The 19,642-nt window shown below is 39.5% G+C and overlaps 2 protein-coding genes across 2 annotated transcripts in view; one reads left to right on the forward strand and one right to left on the reverse strand.

The window, feature by feature from the left end:
- The window catches only part of ZBTB41 (zinc finger and BTB domain containing 41), a 46,161-nt gene that overhangs the window by 21,136 nt on the left and 5,383 nt on the right, over positions 1 to 19,642 (reverse strand). The gene's annotated exons all lie outside the window — the stretch shown is intronic.
- The window catches only part of CRB1 (crumbs cell polarity complex component 1), a 92,038-nt gene continuing 82,226 nt past the window's right edge, over positions 9,831 to 19,642 (forward strand). Inside the window, exon 1 of the mRNA XM_090146140.1 lies at positions 9,831 to 10,232. Within this exon, the coding sequence (XP_090002266.1) occupies positions 10,157 to 10,232 (76 nt within the window). The 5' untranslated portion in view covers positions 9,831 to 10,156. The remainder of the gene's footprint in view (positions 10,233 to 19,642) is intronic.

Genomic DNA, 19,642 nt, shown 5'->3' on the forward strand with positions numbered 1-19,642 from the left:
AGTATGGATTTAATAACAGCGGACTTGGCTTTTGCTATCTTTTTTTTTTTTCCTTTTTTTTTTCTTTTCTTTTTGTGAGGGGTCAATGCAGTATGGACATGGCAAAAAGCTATTGCAGACCCCACCAAGCAGATTTCCTCATGGAATTCTGACCCAGCACAGACCTTAGGTAAAATTATTAAGGAGAAGGAACAAGAAATTCAGAGCTGTCAGAATAAGGCAGAACTTTAAAATCTGTACTGAAATGTTTCTCAGCGCTAGGCTTGTTCTCGGTTTCTGTTTAGAGCTCTGCTGTGGAAGAATAGGAGTTGTATACATCAATGCATGACTAGGATTCATTGTCATCATTGCTCCACTGCTGTTTACACTTAAGATTTGCATGAGGAACTATGAAACTGAGAAAACCTAAAGTCAGCCCATTGGAAAACTAAGCAACCAATGGATTCAAAGTCTACAGGAAGATTTAATGATGTGCTGCATTCCATTTGCACTTTGGAAGTACACCAGCCATAGAAGCCTTAAGATAAAGAGAAACCACTTGTGTATGTGCTTGTGGCACTGCCTCTTTCCCGGCTCCACCAGCTCCTCTGGTGCCTGACAGCCTACAGGAAAGGAGAAGAGGTGGTGAAAAGCTTAATGAGAGAAAATCTCAGCAGAAGAAATACCTGGTATTCTCCTCTGCTGATGGAAAACTGCAAGCATTGCTACAAAAATTGCTGTCATTTAAAGCTGTGCTCCCCATTCTGAAGCCGTGCAAAGAAGCAAGGATTTACATCAATTGTTTTAACCCATGTTTTCAAAAGAACAAATGAAAGCCTCTGTGATAATCCATCGCTAGCACTGAAGTCTTATTTTCCTATAATCAAGGCAAGAATTAGGGAGAAATGCAACAACTTTTATTAGTTCAGATAGCATATGTGACCATCTGAAGTAAAACCAGACCAGCTTTGGGTATATGACCTCAGGAAGAGTTAATGTGCTCCAAATTATCTTTATTTTTCCAGTGATATCAGCTGGATTAATGGAAGGTATTGCCTCTCCCTATAAACTGCTTTGTTTATAGCCTTGGACTGTCACAGCTGCAACAGTACTATCAAATTTCCAGTAAAACAAGCAAAACCAGACTTCACTCTACAGAAATAACCTTGGCTCAAAAATCCTTGCATCATGAAAAACTATGTGGTAAACAGCTTGAAATGTTTTCTGCGTGTCTTACATTGCTGTGTTTTCATTGCCCTGCACAACGAGGGACCTGTAAGTGCTGCAGGAATGCCCTGTGTGCTGAGGCCCTGATATAGTGCAAGAATTTCAGTAATGAAGGGAAGCAGAGAGCTGTTGTCACTGTCACTTTTTTCAGTCAACCAGAAACCAATTATCCCTAGCTGACAGGCCCAATTAAATCATTGGGTAGAAGTGCTAGGTAATTGGAGTGGTTTTTTTGCATTCAGACCTGGTGGTGTTTGTTTGGCTATAGAATAAGAGTCAGAGCCTTTCTGGTCTCTGTCTCTCCATGCTGTCCATAGACATTGCTTTTCACCCCTAAGAAAAGCAGTTGCTTTTCTTTAAAAATTAGTAGTCTTTTAATATATATATTCTCTCTCATTGTGGAAATCTGAGGGTCAGACTAGCTCTTCAGGTTTATAGAGAACATGAAGTTCAGAGTTCTGCCATGAAAAGTCTCATGTGAAGGCCTTGTGCTGATTTACACTTAGGATCCTAGTACTATGCATTGCTTGCAATAGCAAAAGGAAAAGGTACAGAACTAGTTCATTTTGAATACCAAGTTTATAGTAAGATTAAATTAACCTTGTCTTTAATGTTATAAGCAATCCATCCATGTTAATGCTAAGTTTCACATGAGCTAAATACCCCACGTCAGTTATCCAGCATAGCTTGTTCAGAGTATGCAGCAACACATGCAGTTTACTTCTGCCTGGACATAAACGACATGTTGAATTACATATAAAATAGTAATGCTTCTTTCCACAAAGCAGCTCTTTCACATGCCTCTCCATGATATCAGAACAGAATTCTTTTACAGGCTCCCAAAAGACTTTTGCTATACAAGTAACGCAACACCTGTTGTGCAATGAGAGCCAACTTGTGGCTGCTTGGCCTGGATGTGACAGATGCTTTGTGGTATTTGAACCATTCAGTCACACAGTTGCACTACACTTGCATTGCCTGGCAGAAAACAGAATTTGGGGCAAAAAAAAAATGAGAAGGACGACAGTGGTATTTTGTTAGAAGTGCAGCACGTCAAACTGACAAAATTACCAACATTATTTAAGCCTTTTTGTCCCCTGATAATGTCCAGTATGTAATTACAAGGACAGCTAGAAGTAAAATGTAGTCAGACAGGCCTATCAGCTCAGTGCTGATTGGGGCTTTTCAGAGCCCTTCTCATTTCCTTTGTCTTGAGCCCTCACATGGTTACAGTTGTCAGGCAATCCAGATCCATCTCTGTTATAGAAGCAAGGTGTTTCAAGGTGTAGAAGGAGATTACAGTGCTATTCTGTACTCTCCCTAATCACGACCCATGTAATTTTTAGCTGTTCTTTATATTGAATCACAAAGTTAAGGGTATATATAATTTACAACACATTTTTTTTCCCCCCAAGAGACATCCAATTCTAAAAACTGAAGAATGTTTTAGGGTTATATGAGTGTTTCTAGCTGTGTGTATTCATTCACCCAAACCCAACTTACATAAGCTATGATGCACAGCCACTTCACTTACAGTCAGGATGAAAGGCTGCTGTTAGAAAGCTTATGTCTTGTATTACTTTGCATTATGATTAAAAAAAAAAAAAAAGCTACATAATGAATGTATTACATTTGTTTCTGAAGCATCACTAGGGTATAAGTGAGGACCCAAAAACCCAAAAAAGCAAACCTGCTTTCAGTCAAAAAAGGAGTAGTTACCATATTCATTGTGCAAGCAAGCAGTATAGAAGAAAAATGTTAATTAATTCTGCTTAAATAGTGATCCGATATGCATCCAACAGCCAAAGCAGTTTGCACAGGAAATCTCTACAGGAAAGGTATTTAAAAAAATAACCAAAACAAGAAACAGCAGAGTATGCAAAACTTCAAAATAAATGCAGTAGCAGTATAATGGCATCATTCTTTAATTCCAAAGCACAACAGTTCTTTAATTCCAAAGCACAACAGTATGGAACAGTTCTGTAAGAATCACCTTGTTACAATGACATTCCTAAATTAAAATAAAAATGAAACAAACAAGAATGTACCAAGACAGCATGCTGCTTGGGATATTGCTGAGTCTAAATCCATTTCAGTGCATTCTGGCATTCAGGACAGTTGTACATGTCTCTTTCACTGCGGCTACTTATTTTCCCAAGGTTGATGTTATTTCATTTTAGAAAGTATACTTCCCCAGTAAAAAAGGCTGATGGGAACAACCAGGTTTTAGTTTTATTTTATTAGGAAAAATTCACACAACACTGTATCACTTCTAAACAAAAGGCTAGCAGCATTTCTTCTGGAAGAATGAATGTGAATTCTCTCAGATTGTTTTGAAGTGCAAACTTCTGTGCAACACTTCTGTTGTTAACAGTAGTGCTGTGTCACCAGTCCCACCCACAGATGCTGTTCTGGTGGTGAAAGGGCTGACAGATGCCTGGGTGCCCTTCTTAAAGATCCACAGCTAACACCTTTCTTCTTATGAGCATTTTTAAAATTTGGCTTACAGTAGAGCATTCGAATCAAGACAGGGAGAAGATACTTCCAAATAAAAGTGAGATGCTTCTCTTTCTTTCTGAAAATACTTTCCTTTTGGTAAACCAAAGAGTGAAATCTTTATTACCCTGAAAATATTTCACATAAGAAGTGGCTTGGATTAATTGAAAGGTTTGATTGGAGGAATCTTAACTTAGTTTTCAAATTTTTGAAAGCACTTGAAAAATTATTTTACTTGCCCAGAGGGGAAAAAACAATGAGCCAGAAGGTTATATTTTTAAAATCGCCAAAACATTTTTCCAGAAAATTTTGAATAGAAGACCATTAAAACAAACAAGCAAAACCCACCTCTTCCTTCTAAAAGGCTACAAAAATCCCTCATCAGCTCCCTCATACGGCTTCAAAGACTGTATTGTTGAGAGAGATGAGCATATGTTCATACTGTTGCTCAGTTTTTGGAAAGCAGTTCCCATTGACAGTATCATTCAGCCCAAGCTACTTGTGCTTACTTTTGTGCATAAATGTGCGTGGATACATTTTATTTACCATCAGTAGAGAACCTGTGAGATTTTGTCCAGGTACAAAAGTTGTTTTTTTTTTTTTTTCCCCCATTTTGAATTACAAGAACAACAGCTACTTTCAGAATCAGTGGGACTTCTGAAACATAGAAGAATGTGGTCCTAAATAAATGCCAGATCGTTACAGAATCTGTTACAGAATCATGTTAATCGGTCACAAATGGTGCAGTCTATCAGACTACTGGTCTCCACAGCTGCTAATAAACAGCATGTACATTAAGTTCTGCATGCATGGTCCTCAGAAAGTTAATTCCATAGCTTAACAAGTTAGCCAGCTGTAATGATCACATCAAAATGCAATTCAGAGTAATAATTTACTTTGAGATATTGATTTCTCGCCTTACTTAAAGAGAGCATTGTATACAGACATATTTTAATAATCTACTTCATTAAATTAATACTGCAGTCTGACTTGAATGGAGTTGGTCAGGGTTGACATGGCTCATCTGACCCCTTCTTCAGTGGCCAGATTCTGCCACAGATTGCATCACTCATTCTAATTAATCTTATTTAAGAAAAGAGAGAGCTGTATGAACTGTGTCTTTAAACTACAATTCATTTCTACTCTTTAGCAACATTCAGGACAACATCTTCAGAAGAGCTCAGCACCTACCATTATTTAAGCATGTGTTATTCCTGAAGGTTAGCTGAGGACCTGAGGCAAAAGTCTTCAAAAGTCCTGTAGGGAGAAGTCTGATTTCCACAAAGCAGTGTGTGGTAAACACAGCTGCTAAAGTCATGGATTCTAAGACAAAAAATCTCTCAGCAGCTATTGGTGGCACAAAAAAACATAGTAACCACAGCTGTATTGGAGGAAGTTACTAATAAAAATGACTTTTTTTTTTTTTTACCAAAAGAAATCTTGATACCTAAAACAAGATAAAGTTCAGCATGTGCAAAAATATCAGCATATCCTCCCTTCCCCCCCAGAAAATTTAAGATGCAGTAAAGGGATTGAAGTCAGCAACAAATCGCCTGGTGATATAAGTTGGCCTCTGGATACTGCCAGAACATAGATAAATTATAAGAGTAATACCCATTCTTTGCCCCATCACATCCAACATGATGCTTGGAGGTCCAGCTATGTCATCTACATCCAGGGGATGTTTTCCTTTGACTGGTATGGGAACAGGGTGACATCATGTCACCTACATGTATGTCCCTGTCACTGAAATCAGAGTCACCCTTAGTGAATAAAATAGGTGTGAAATATTCTAAATCAACACAAGTTTGGAAGCCAGAATATTTCATTTTTACCTTGTGAACAATATAATTCAAACTGACAGTCTTTCAGAATGTAGTTTGGTACAGAAGTGCAGCCTATAAAAAGTGCATTGGCATTAAGATGAATGCTGTCTTAACCAATACTTAGTAGGAACTTGATATCCCTTTGGGGCACTTGCTACTACCTACTGTTACTACAATATTATCCAATGCTTTAGCACAGAGGCCAAGATTTTCAAGAGGAATTTAATGCTTGCCAAGACCCATGCTGAGATACTTCAGAGATGCCTGCAGGGAAGTTTTGCTTTGCACTTTCTGTAAGTCACATCCTTCAACTGGTAACCTGTAAATTAAAGAGCCTCAAATCATCAGATGTTTTTAAAAACGTTGTTGCAAATTAGCAATACAATAATATTGTATATGGAAAAAAAGGGGAAAAATTGATATTAGAGATTAGGAAAAAATAAGAAACCTTCTCTATTTTCCTGTTACAGCTGTTTCTCTTTGATGAGTACTGTGTTCTGCATTTCCATTGCAAACTGCTCTACCTGCAAATTGCAGTAGTCAACATATCTATTCTGCTAGAGTGAAAAGCATAGTGGTAAAATATAAATTTGCAACCTATTTCGCACTTAACATAGCAGTGCTGTTGTAAAAACACTGTTTGCTTCATTTGTCAAGTACTCCTGTAACCGTGGAGCTCACAGGAAGATTATTGGTACTGACAAACTTCCTGATTAGACAGTCCATTAGCAGAAAGATACAGAATACTAATTGCAAATTTTCATCTGCGTTGACAAGGCCCGACCTCGTATTCATCTGCCAGTAGAACTGCTTCCCTGGTGGTATCAGCCACACACTTTACAATAAATAGATGTTATTTGGCAAATTTCATCAAACATGGAGGTAAGTGAATCACACGCTACAGAACTCTGCAAGTCCCAGGGGAATCCTGCAGTTCCTTACAGAATCATTTGTTTTGGCTCAGTGTAAAATACTCAGGAGAGGCTCTGTATGTAAACAAACGAACAAACCAACCCAAACAAAGCAGCTTAAAATCCTCTCCAGAAATGCAATGATTTGAACAGCAGGCCCTGGACTAGTGGCTGACCTGGAGCATGTACTGGCTGCCAGCAAGCACAGCTTGTAGTTCTGTGGCTGAATACACTGTTAGAGCAGTAGCTGGATCATTGCTCCCACCATTTCTGTCACAACCCAAACAAGATTTATCTGAGTGAATTGGCTTGACAATTCTGTAATCTCTGGTTCATTCATGTTAACAGGTAGAAATCCCAGATTACTTTGCTGGAAAATGGCTATGTGGAAAACAGAAAAGCAATGAAGTGCTCATAACATCAAAATGTATATTGTGTCTAAGGAAGCAGAAGGCTAGGCAGAGCTTGCAAAATATTTTGCATTGTAAAATACAACCCTTTAGTTTCATCAAACTGTTTATAATCTGCATATTGGTAAAATAGAAAGCCAGTGCTCTCTCTGGGTCTTCTGGTAGGATGTGTTCTGCTCAGGCCAAGGAGGAGCAAAAGAGCAAAGCAAGACTTCACAAAGGAGATAAAAAATAATGGTACATGCTAATAGCAAAAAAAGGGAAGCTCAAAGATAATATTCACAGACTAACCTAAGTTAAATGTAATTATAAAAAATTTATCTCTGGAAAAGCATCTGTGGCCAAAGAAATTTCCTAATGCATCTTAAAGACAGTAAACTCTGAAAGTGTTGTGTGAAATCCACACACATATAATTAATTGCTCTTGATGCAAGATGCCTAATTAAAATGCAAATGGATCTATAGCAGTTTTGTTATTGAAGTAAACAAGTTCCTATTACAATACGACTCTCTCTTTAGCCTTATTCATGTTGGTTTGTCCATTCATAATCATCTTAAGAACTGCAATCTAAACATAATGTAAGCTGTGCTTATTAAAGATGGTACCAATATCATGAACAGGAAGATGGACTGTCAGATGCATTGTTCTAACAGGCTCCATTATCCTGAGTTCCCAAGAAGTTCATAAGAAACACGTTCTAATGCCCCAATAATGACGACAGTATCTATACATGCTCTTAAATTCATACAGGGGGCACCTGCATTTACCTGGAGATAAATATAATTTTACTGCTTTTCTCTTAAAAATGTGCGGTTTAAAATAAATCTGTCACAACCTTAGACATAGCTACAGATTACATTCTGCTCATTTTTCTCATACGAGCCACGAAGCATCTTCCATATGTATCTCTGAATTCAACAGGACAGCTTGAATGAGAGAATCAGTGTAGGCTGAGAAGTCTGCTAGTGGTTTGAAGGCCCAAGGGACTTCACTGAATGATTTCATGCCCTCATGTTTCACAGGTTTTTCAGAAAGTGAAATTCTACCAACAGTGAACAGCAGCACATAACTGTGATGAAATTTGGTCCATCCACTTGCTCAAAGCAGGCCCAGCTCAAACAGCTTGCCCAGGAAGGACCTTGTGCCACCAAGTTTTGCATATCCACAGAGTCTCTCTAGGCAACATTATCTGTATCATTGTTTCACTCTTCCATGAAATCATCCATCTGCTTCTGACTACTTGCCTGTGTTTTCATTGCCAATGACCAAAAAGCACCTACTAAAAAAAGTTCAGGTTAATCAGCTACGAATGGTTTGTAAATTTGCATCACCTTTCAAGGGAATTTTACATTTTATACGGAATATTTAGCTTCATTAGTTCTGTTCACTTTAGAGTTTAGATTAAAAAATACTGCAGCATTTTGCAGACTAGAAAAGATTAATTGCTTAAGAAAATCACCTGTAATTGTATTTGGCCTAGAAGGCACAGAATCACATTAATAAAAATTGCACTTTAAATGGGACGAGTAAGCAATCTCACCATCTAGCAGTGACAGGCAAAAGACACGCCATTAATTAGTGCTGCTGTCATCGAAAGTTGAAAACTGTGCTTGTATCAGGCAACAAAAGATGTTAGATGATGAAGTTTGCCTGCCAGAAATGCAGCAAAATATTTCAGAGGACACGACACTGTGAGTGTAGTCTGATACCACACTGCGCTGTAATTATTGCAATCAGAACAGGAGCAATCAGAACAGAAAGGGCAGCACTTAGGTAAAATAGAATGTTCAACACAAGACCTTTTCTCTGAGAAAGCGGCACAGCCTACAACTTATTTAACTGCAGAATCTCATCAAAGTGAAGAGATATTGAGAAAGTATCAAAAATACATTTGGATGTTACATTTCGCTGCATGCAAACGATGTTCACAAAGTACCAACACTGCAGAAATTCAAACCCTTCTCTTTCAGCAACTTTTAGGAACTGGAGCAGTGGTAAGTTAATGTAGTCTGCTCATCATTAAAAGGGCTGGGATATGAATCGCTCATGAGAAAGAAGAAAAATTTGAAATAGGCATTGAGAAAGACAGAGCGAAGTTTCAAGCAGGATGAAAAAGCAGCTCCTTTGGCATCCTCTTTTGACTAAAAAGGCAACTCAGATTATTGAACTTAAACATCAGCACACACATTTACATGATACAGTTGCATTCTGTGAACAAAGCTGCAGGTCAGCTGAAGAGCATCAGACACGCAGGCACCTTTGGGCAGAAAGGGCATCCCTGTGCCTGTGCAGTGCAGCAAGGAAGGAATAGCAGCCCGGGGGGAGGCTCCTGCTGCATCATTGGGCTGACTGAAAGCAGATGTGGCCAGAAAGAAGTGGTCTGGCCCCTGGCACCATCCCCTTCTCTTATCCATCTTACTCTGCCTTACCCTGACTTTGCAAATGAAAGGCCTCCCTACTTCAAAATTACAATGAGAGAGCAGGTCCTGATATCAGCTTCCACTTTTTATACTATCTCATTAAAAAAAAAAAAAAAAAGCTGACAGAAGTAACTAAAACCAGCTTAAAAGACAAAATAAACAATTGTTTATTGTATACCCTCATTGTACTGTATATTGTATAACCTCAACAAAACCCCCCTAAACAAACTAAAAGCGGTTTAAAAGACAAAATAAACAAGAAAGCCACAACGACCCCTCCCCTCCCCCCAGCAAACAAATTAACTATCTAAGATTCTGGAAGATAATCAAGTAATAAATGACTGCAAAAAAGACTGAAAATGGGATTGTTTCATCTTTTTACTTCATCTGCTAATGAGGTATGATACAGAAAAAAAAATGCAGAAAACACAAAGTGTTTGTTAGTAGACTGTATGTGAAAAGGCACGAAGGGTTTATACTCTGAATCAGAAGGAACGCGATGTAATGGAGCTTTAGCAGAAGATGATGCACGAGGCTCTTTATCTTTCCAAGCACAGAGTGCTGCCTGCCCTGCCAGCCACACACCGCACAGATTGCGACGCTCCCGCTGCTGACAGCCGGGCAAGACTCCAGTCCGGCTCGCACACAAATCTGCACCAGGTTTGAAAAATCACTCGGACCTGCTGAAGTAAAACCTTAACAAGAACAACTGCCTTCCAAATCAAAGTCTGCAGGGAGCCGGCTGCTGAGGGCCACAGGCAACGATGGGCTGTGGTGCGCTCGGTGCTGCTGGTAGCACCTCAGTGCTGGAGATAAGGAGAAAGCTGTGAGGATCAGCACCAGCCTTTTGGAGAAGAGACAACTTGTCAGAGGATGTCCCATCAGGATGAACATGGATCATTCAAGAATTAACTCTCTATTCGTCTTCTACCTCAGTTTTTTGCTGCTCCTCCACTTAAAAAGTAAGATTGGTTCTTTTTCTTATTGTTCTGACATGTCCTCTGGGTAGACTGGAAGATGTGCGCTTCCAGCAGGAAGCTTCTGTTGTCAGAAGGCTTTAAAGATTTGATGGAGATGCCAAAAAGATTTGGTTCTAGGAAACTAGGTTGCATAAATGCACTGTGCGTTGGCTTTCCTGATCTTCATACTAATATTTTGCCTTAAAAGAAGAATGGATGCATTTTTTTATTATTTTGTTTCACGTATTGAAAGCACAACAGTAGAATGTTCTGATAAAACTCTAGCTATGAAGTCTGCATTTTGGTTGCATTCATCCAATGTACTTAAACTTAGCTGTTTTAAATACATAATATTTTGCTAAATCTGTACAAGTTATGTATTTGAGCAGTACACATTACTTTATGATATAAATGTTGACTTTTTGATTAAAACTCCAAAGGAATCAGTTGTTGAACAACTAATATATTTGAGAGAGTATGAAAACTCAACTACTTTTAATAGAGAAAATATTTACAGCAAACTTCCACAAAAAGAGAAATATGCAAAGTGCTGGGAATGGCAGTGGGTTTCCTTGGCAGTTTTCTCAGAGGGCTGAGAGATCTTGGCTAAATCAAATCCAAGGAGGCTAAGTGGCCTCAGCTGGTGTATGTTTATGTAAAGCAGCAGCTCTTAAACACGCTTAAAATGAAGACAGGCGGGATGCGTGTCTGTCTGAGGAGGCTGTTTGATTTGTGTATGCTGAATGTGAATTGCAATAAGACAAAGCTTTGAGCAGCTGCCATTAAACAAGAAGACTTGGCATTAGCGTACAGTGTTGTGTAATCTGGGTCACCTTCTGTTGCTGCATCACTCAAATTGTTACTTGGACAGTTTACAGCCTGAGCTAAATTAGAGGATGAAAAGCAAACAGATGCAGTTAGATCAACAGGCACTGAAAAAATACCTACTTTAAAATGTAGTAAAAATGACATATGAGATGTCACAGAAAAATGGCTTGATTCTTGCACTTTTCTTTAGAAATATACTGATATGAATCTGTTAAGCCAAAATGTTCTGAGTTATCTCACAAGAGGATATTTTCTGGGAAAGAGAGAATTGATCCTGCACTAATAAATACCAACTTTAAAAATCAGTCTACTATAAGATGAACAACTGGAAAGTCTGAAACAAATTCTGCTGCCTGATTACAAGGAAGTAGCAGGAATGGTGATAATTAAATTTCATTTGTACGTGCGGCATGGAATTTTGAACAAAATAAATGCCATGGGAAGGAAGGTAACAAATTAGATGTTTATAAAATTGAAAAGGTTGCATTGAAAACATCATACATAAAGAAAACATTGCAAGGATGTAAACAAGAAAAAGCCCCCCAGGAACCAGTAAAGAGAAAATGGTAACTACAGGTCTTGGCTTTGATTGAGCTTTGCTTAACACAGGATGTCAAAGGAGAGAAAGTAATGATATGTTGTATTACACCTTTTCCTTAATAGGAGCTGGCTGGGTGACATTTCAGAGGTGGTATGAGCTTTTTCTCTGGTATATGGCCATATGGCCAGTCTCCAGCTACAGGCTTTTCACTCTTGAGGACTCACTTTTCCCTAGGTACGTTTGTGCCTGTTACAAACTGATGTAATACAACCTGATATACCAGCACAGAGCAGTTACACCAGCAGCCAGAATCAAGCTCAGGAGCATCTGTATCCGTGCAGTGCACGTATGGGTATTCTCTCTCAAGAGTCTGTATGTCACTTGAAAGTGCTGAGTTTCTGCTAACAAAAATTTAATTGGGAACAGGCCAAGCAGGTCTATGCAGAAGAATTGATTGTTATTACTTATTTGGAAAATATTATTTGAAAAGCTGAGAAAGGCTGAGACAGAAGGATGTGAAGCAGAACAGAGATATTTGGTGATGTGTATAAACATCATATCAACTGTTATTTTTTAGATTTTTTTTTTGCAAGTCAATTGACTGGACTAGTTTTTCCCTAAAGTATTCTTCTAATCACAGGTCCATCTTAAAGTCTCTCATCATTATCTATTTTAAATGACTCGGGAAATAAATAGCATTCAGAAGGCAAGACTATCTAAAACATATTTATATAGGTTTATAACATTTCTTCCTTCTCATCCACACTCTTTAATTTCTGTACAATATTAAGCATTAAATAGACGGTAAGCTTTTATTAGACACTTCTGGTTGCAAATAATGCTTCCATAAAGCTGAAGGTATTATATAAGAGCCCTGTCACACATGGTTCCTTTTGAAATCACAGGTTGTGTAAAAATATCTTACATTTATGTGACACAACATCAAACTGTACAGTGACAGGATTTCAACCTGGAAATCAGTCTTCCAACAAACAATACAGGTTTTTTTCTTTAATTCTAATTATCTAAAATGCTTTTAAAAAGACCACTCATTAAGTTTAGTCTCCCAGAGCCCCAGCATGACGCTGTTAGGTGCAACACCTGCACAAATGTGAGTTCTCAGAAATATTTGTGCTTGACAAAACAGAATTTTGCAGGGGTGGAACTAAAGCCATCTGGTTCCAAACCCATTCCTCTAAGTGACGTAATCAAAAAGGGAAAGTACTATGTCCTGAGAAATACATTAAGAAGAAAGTTTCAACTGTTACTTCTTGTTTTATTATAGAAGAGCTTTGAAGTATGCATAGTAAAACCCAAGACTGAATTCACATCTGGATGTAGGTTTTTATGACACTGACTTGTCCCAGGTACCCCAACAGATAAGTGAATACAACTGATTAATAGATGTGAGCAGTAAACTGCCTTGTTGCAAAACCTTTATTAGAGAGAGACACTGGCCTTCTTGTCTCTTAAGGACAGTATGACAATCATAACTGTGCTAGTGTTTCAAATGAAATGTTAGACATAAACCCAATGGTGTCTGAAAGCAGTAATTCTTCCTCCTGTTTTAATTATACATATATTAAAACATTTGACATTTAATTGTGATGCAGAATTACATCCTGAAATATCAACCCACTTTCTAAGGTATCACTGTAAGATTCCCGTTTGCTGGGGTGTTAAAGAGAATGGGTTTGGTCATCTTAAATTTTATCTTGTTAGCTTCTTGGAAGTGAATTTACACCAGATAGAATTCCTGCTGCTTGATGCACCAGAGAATTGATTTAATTTTGCCTCTTTTTTCAGCTGCTATTTGTATCCGCCTTTGACAATCAATAAATCAGATTTATGAAAGAAGGAAGTAATGGTCAACTTCTGGATTTAAAGAAGGAAGTAGTAGTCAAGTCCTAGAGAACACCACAATGATGACTTATCTCTAATAAGGTTGTTTAAAAGATCTTATAGAGGAGAACCCATCTTCCTGGAAGTTAAGGTGCTCAAACATCTCTTACTTCAGTTGGTATACTGATTAGCGCAGTGCCTGGAAAGACTTTACTTTCAGGTGATGTCTAAAATGGCCATTGTGAAGTAGTGTTTCCCATTCCCTTAGCATGAGAATGGTGCTACAGCCCTATAAATTCATTTGTGCCTTGTTCCCATGGTTATGAGTTCTGTTGTACTGGATGTAAGCCTTCAGTACGCATTCATAACTTTTCCCCAAAATGTTAATAAATTAGGAATGGAATTTCATCTGAGATTAATGTGAACAAAACATCCAAGCTTTCTCTGCAATCCTTTTCTACTCCTCTGAGATGCTAGCACTATGCAATTTTTCCCCGTGGACAAGCTCTTTTAGTTTCCTGCAACTATTCTCAATACTTACCAAACTTCCAATTAATGCTTAATTACTATGTTAGGAATAAAGCTCTTCATATGAAGAGAATTGTGGTTTTGCTCATAACCACTAGTCCCTCCTGCACGATCAATGATGCAAGTAGCTTACCAATGGAGTATTGTTAAGATGCAGTCAATGCATTCATAGCAGATGCTGTACTTCTGCAGGTCCTCATTATTGCACCAAGAACTGTTGCACCAGGGCCACAGCCCCCAATGTCTGAGCACCAGGAGCAATACAGCTTTCCCCTCTGTTCTAGCTGTTGTGCATTGTTCCCAAATTGTATAAAAAAATGAAATCTTATTTAGAGGCCTGCTAGCATCCTAAGTGAGATTAATGCCTTATCATTTTTAAACAAGGAAGTAACTTCTTCAACCTTGTTTCACTTGCACAAACATGATATTAAAAACATCCCAACCACGTTCATTTTTGAGCCTTTTAATTCCAGTTCTTACAAGCATCCTTAAGGCTAGATCTACCATTTCAACAACAGAGCAGCTACCAATTTGAGTGCTGCCTGTGACCGATCTAGGGAAGAGATTGATGGGAAAGAAAAGAGCTTGGGCAAAAGAGTGCATGTCACTTATGCTCAGCTAGCTGCACAGACTCCACAGCTGATCTTGAAACGCTAATACAGCATCACTGTACAGGAGAAACTGGTGCCAGGCACTTAAAGTGCCATATGAACAGAAGACGTAAACAGTGTTTTAATGGGCACATAAACTATTCAAAAAGTGCCCAGCCAAATCTTACAGCTACAGCTAGTTAGCCACAGGAGCACTGGCATGGGGATTTGGTGACCTTTTGTTCCCAGCTGTTTTGTTTGTTGGTTTTTTTTATATATAATTTGGAAAGTTCATTAAGGATGGAGATTCAGATTAGATGTTGGGTAAGTTTTTCACAGAGAGGGTGGTGAGGCCCTGGCTATTGCTGCCCTGAGATCTGTGGTTGACCTGGAGGTGCCAAGGCCAGGTTGGATGGGGCTCTGGGCAGCCTGATTTGATGGCTGGCAACCACCCTCAGCTAGGGGTTTGTAACTGGGTGATCTTTGAAGTTCCTTCCAACCCAAGCTGTTCTATAATTCATTCTACAGATGGCCCAGGTGTTGTTTTATTGTTTCTTCAAAAAAAAGCAGAAAAAAAAAAGCTGTCCTTAAGAGGTGTAGGGGTTTCTAAGTCCAGTGTTACCATAGACACACGAGGACAGATCTATGCTGCAGACTGAGAAGTCAGTCAGACTCTTCCAGTTCTGCAGTGGGCAGATTTTAGCCATGGCCAGAGCACAGCTGTCCTCAGTAAGCTTAAACAGCATGGCTCTGCTAGCATCACTTATCTCACTGGAAGCAAGAGTGTGCCAACATCAGTCTTGAGGCACTTGATTTTATAAAGGTTTTAGTTTTATTAGTTAACTTTGGGATTAAAATGCATGTTTCCGGTATAGATAGAGTGCTTCTTTTCTGCCCATTACCTTGTCTCAGTTTCAGAACTGAGAGACAGGAATCTGCAGTCATTAATTTCTGTTAGATTTTGGAACTTTTCCACATCTGTAGTGATAGTATTTCTTTAAAGTTGCAAAACTGAATTGTTTGAACAAACAGTCTTTGTGGCCACATCAAATACTTTCCTACTGAAAAGCTGTATGAAAAGCAAATATATTCCTGCTATGTGATAACAGGAAAATGACATGCAAGACAGAGGTGAGCAATCAGTGCACCCTTCAGTACTGAATACATCCAGCTTTATAAGAAAGAAAAGCAATTAGGGAAATGCTGAAGAGGGACAGCAGAAGTAGGGAGACATTTAAAAAGACGTCACCTATAAGAAAGGGTCACAGCAAGAGAAGCCTGGCGGAGGGTGTGATTACAGAGTTTCCTACACCAAAGAGAATAGCAATCAACATCCATCGGCTGCTGCCACGACCTTCTGAAGGGCAGGCACTCTGCAGCCATAGATTGCACAAGCAGTGGTGAGATTGCAGTGAACATTTCCAATTGCAGGATAATCAGATCTCTATATCAGAGCTTTTCGATGAATAGATTAGATAAATATCTGTCAGAGAGTGTCCAGACTGCTGATTAAAGCTGGTGTGACACAGACGGGCAGTCAGCACCAACCTCGGGTATCTATAGGGACCCAGTGCACTAGAACCCCAGGACATGCAAGCCATGCCATGGCCAGGCCCAGCTGGGCACAGCTCCTGGGCAGGGCGAGCAGATGGCACTGCGCTGAGGATTCGTGCTGATCCAAGCAGGGGCAGCCCTGTGCCAGCCTTTCTCAGTGCACGGTCTACAACATCACTGCTGAAATTTCAGCAAGGAAGTAGTTCACTCCCAGCCTTTGAGATAGCAAGTATCTACTCTTAATTTTCTGGTATTTAAGCTGGCACTTCAAATATCAAAGGCACTTATTTCTATGGGGATAGATAGCCTTGGTGCTAGAAAACATACACTGTGACTTCCAGATTTTTTAATCAAATTATTTATCCTTTTACTTGCAATTTAGGAACACTGAATAAATTCACAATACAATGCAAGGAAAGACTAATAAATGGATTACCAATAGAACAGTTATTGTGGCAAAAAGCCTATAGAGGAATAGAAAACCGACTGCCCTCTGAACCTTAATTTTGCAGCCAGTTCCTCATTCCTTATAAATATGATTCAAGACCAGAACCCATACAGCAAAATAGACACCAGGAATACTCCTAGGAAACTCAAATGACATTTCCTGACATGCAATAATAAATAATCATTCTGGAATTCTTCACTATGATGTTTCATTTGAGAAAAGCTTAATGTTTAGACAATAAACTCATATTTTTAAAAACTGAAGTTTGGAAAAAGAAAAAAAAAAAACAAATCTATTGCGTCAGCTACCAAGCAATACACATCAGTCTATTCTCCTAGACCCTGGATACGCAGCATATTCCATCCAATAATACAACTGAGAAACAGCAGTCTAAGTGCCTTTGATCCTACTACAAGAGGTTGCAGCCAGGGACCTCTCAAGAATATTTCTTTTTGTTTTCTTTATAATTCACATCCCGGTATTAAAAAAAAAAAAAAAGATTTTGATTGCCTCAATCTCCAAGCAACCCTAATTATTCCTTTTACTCTTTGTGGTGGCTCAGAAGAGGAAGAAAGGCCCTGATATTAACATAATTTTCTACAGAAAGCCTTTAAACGTAATTGACTCATCTGGAGTCACAGAGGGTAGGCAGCAAACAGACAAAGTATGGATATTATTTTCTAGATTGATATTACAGATTAATCTGTTGGTTTTAGAGACCGACATGTTTCACCAATCAGTTCCCACTGTACTTTTCTGTTGTTTTTCAGCCATTCGCGGTGCGATAACACGTGAAAGCTGACAGACCAGCAAACAGCAAAACACTCGGATAAACCTTTTCCCGAGACTCTTCTGTTTACTTCATATTGATTATATTTTGTTCACCCATAAAATGGGTCAGCAGAAACCGCCCCAGCCCTTTGACAGAGACGCCGAGTGACAAGGCGCTCTGCGGGCAGCCTGGCAGGCGGTGACACACCACGCAGCTGCCACTGCAGCTCCACGGGGCTCCGGGGGGCCGAGGCAGCACAACGTCCTCTCCAGGCATCAACAAAGCAAGTCTGCGGCGGTGGCTGCTGCAACTTCAGGGTTAGGGCAGCTTCTGCCTGCCTGAAATCTCATCAGCGGGGACAGAAAGCAAAATATTTCTAGGGCTAAATATTTCTGTGGGTAGAAAAGGGGCATGGGCTGCTAACCCGCTGTGTGCAACATCCCTGCTCCAGCAGACAAGGCTCAGAGGCAGTGCCCAGGCAGGGCTCTTGCCTGGTACAGCCTTTGTTGGGAAATGCTGTGCTGGAATAATTGTGGCCTGGATGGATGCTTAGGGGAGAAGTCCTTGTTTTTTTTTTTCACTGCTTTTGCTTGGCTGCCCAAGGCTCAGAATACTGGGATCCTATTCCCTTAACCTTTCCTGGAGTAACAGAGACAGACAAAGCATCTTCAATTGCATTACTCAGGAAGTCTGAAAACAGGATGCGTTCCTTTAAAGTGTTCTCAATCACAGTGATTGAGAGCAAGACTGTGGGAAGCACACTAACTGGCATAGCGCAGCCGAAGGACTCGGCTAGGGACAGGATGGCTTGAAATTCCCCTTGCCTCATTTCTCAGAGGTACTGCTGTGTTTTCTCTGTTGTGGGAATGCCAAAACTGCTCTCTAAAGTAGTTAAGCTCAGAGCTGCTCTGATTCACATCCAGGCTGCCCAGGGAGCTATAGGAGTAGATGAAAGGCAGTATATATTGCTCACACTGTCCTTGACAGCTCCCATTCTCCCTTGTTGACAGTCCTAGCAGGGATAGTACAGAGCACTTCATTAGCTCTTCCTTCCACAAGGAAGCCCCAGAATTTGATTGTGACATGAAAACTTTGAAAACAACAATTTGACAGATAATCAAGGCAAGGATGGAAAAAGCTAGACAGCCATCAGCCTGAAAGGATCCAATAACTGCAAGTTAAGTAACCTCCACTGATGGACTAATCACAGCACAGAATCCAAAACTCCCATTATAAAAGTCTGCCCTTGGGAAGACATCTGTATGCAGCAGTACTCTGAAATGTATTTTGCTAAGCTTTGTTACAATTTGTAGGGACAGTTGTAGCAGTGCTCTTGCTATGGCTGGCCATACATGAACCTGAACTGAACATAGTCAAGTGCCCACACTGCAGAAAACAGAGAGCAGGGTCTGTTATCAGCAACAGGTCTGCAGAACTATGCATGTAATTCTCTTGATGGGATAAAGAAGTATAGCAGAGCTGAGGATTACATTCATAATTCTGGTAATGTTGAATATGGGACACATGAGATGCAATTAGATTGCAATGGACAAGTCTATAGGCCATGGGGCTCACAGTTCCCTTTAGAGTCAGCTGACTCCCGTAATTGCAAGAAGGGCAAAAACACTGGAGACATCTGATATAATGTACAGCAGTGCAAACTGTAGCTGTTCTTCTTCAGCAGCCCCTTGCCTTCCTTGGGTAGCTGTGGTGCAGAGAAAGGATGCACCAAACCAGAGAATGACATTAATGTATCTGAGATTACATCAGAGATATTGAGTGGGAAGATGCGTGTGGCTCCTGTAGGCTCTGTCCCTACAAAACAGTAATTAAAATGAAGTTGAAATTAAAGCTCCATGTTGTTTCTATCCTAAAATATTGGAAAAATATAAGAAATGTGTTGGTGGGAACAATAATCCCTAAACTCTTTGCTCACTACCTGTGTAGTTATTTGGAACAGCGTATCTCATGAGAGCAGAAAGAAAATAGGTGCCTCTACAATGCAACTGCAAAAAGAAAATACCTGGCCCACATTTTGCAAGGAACACCATTTCAGACTTTCCATCTGAACACATCCCTTCTCTCACATTAAACACTGCTGACATTGGTATTTCTTCATTCACTACTAATGGTACTGAACATTTTGCATGCCTCAGTCTGTGTAAAAACGCCCTCTGCTTGATGTAACAAGAACTATCTGTACTGTTCTCTCTTAAGTATGTCTTAAATGTCTGATTCAATTTAGTCTAACATCTACGCATTCTGGAGCACGTGGACAAGTGCAAGAAGAGTAAGATGCCCAAAATAAAT

The sequence above is a fragment of the Phasianus colchicus genome, chromosome 9, assembly GCF_987193195.1.
Source record: "Phasianus colchicus chromosome 9, bPhaCol1.hap1.1, whole genome shotgun sequence".
Classification (NCBI taxonomy): domain Eukaryota; kingdom Metazoa; phylum Chordata; class Aves; order Galliformes; family Phasianidae; genus Phasianus; species Phasianus colchicus.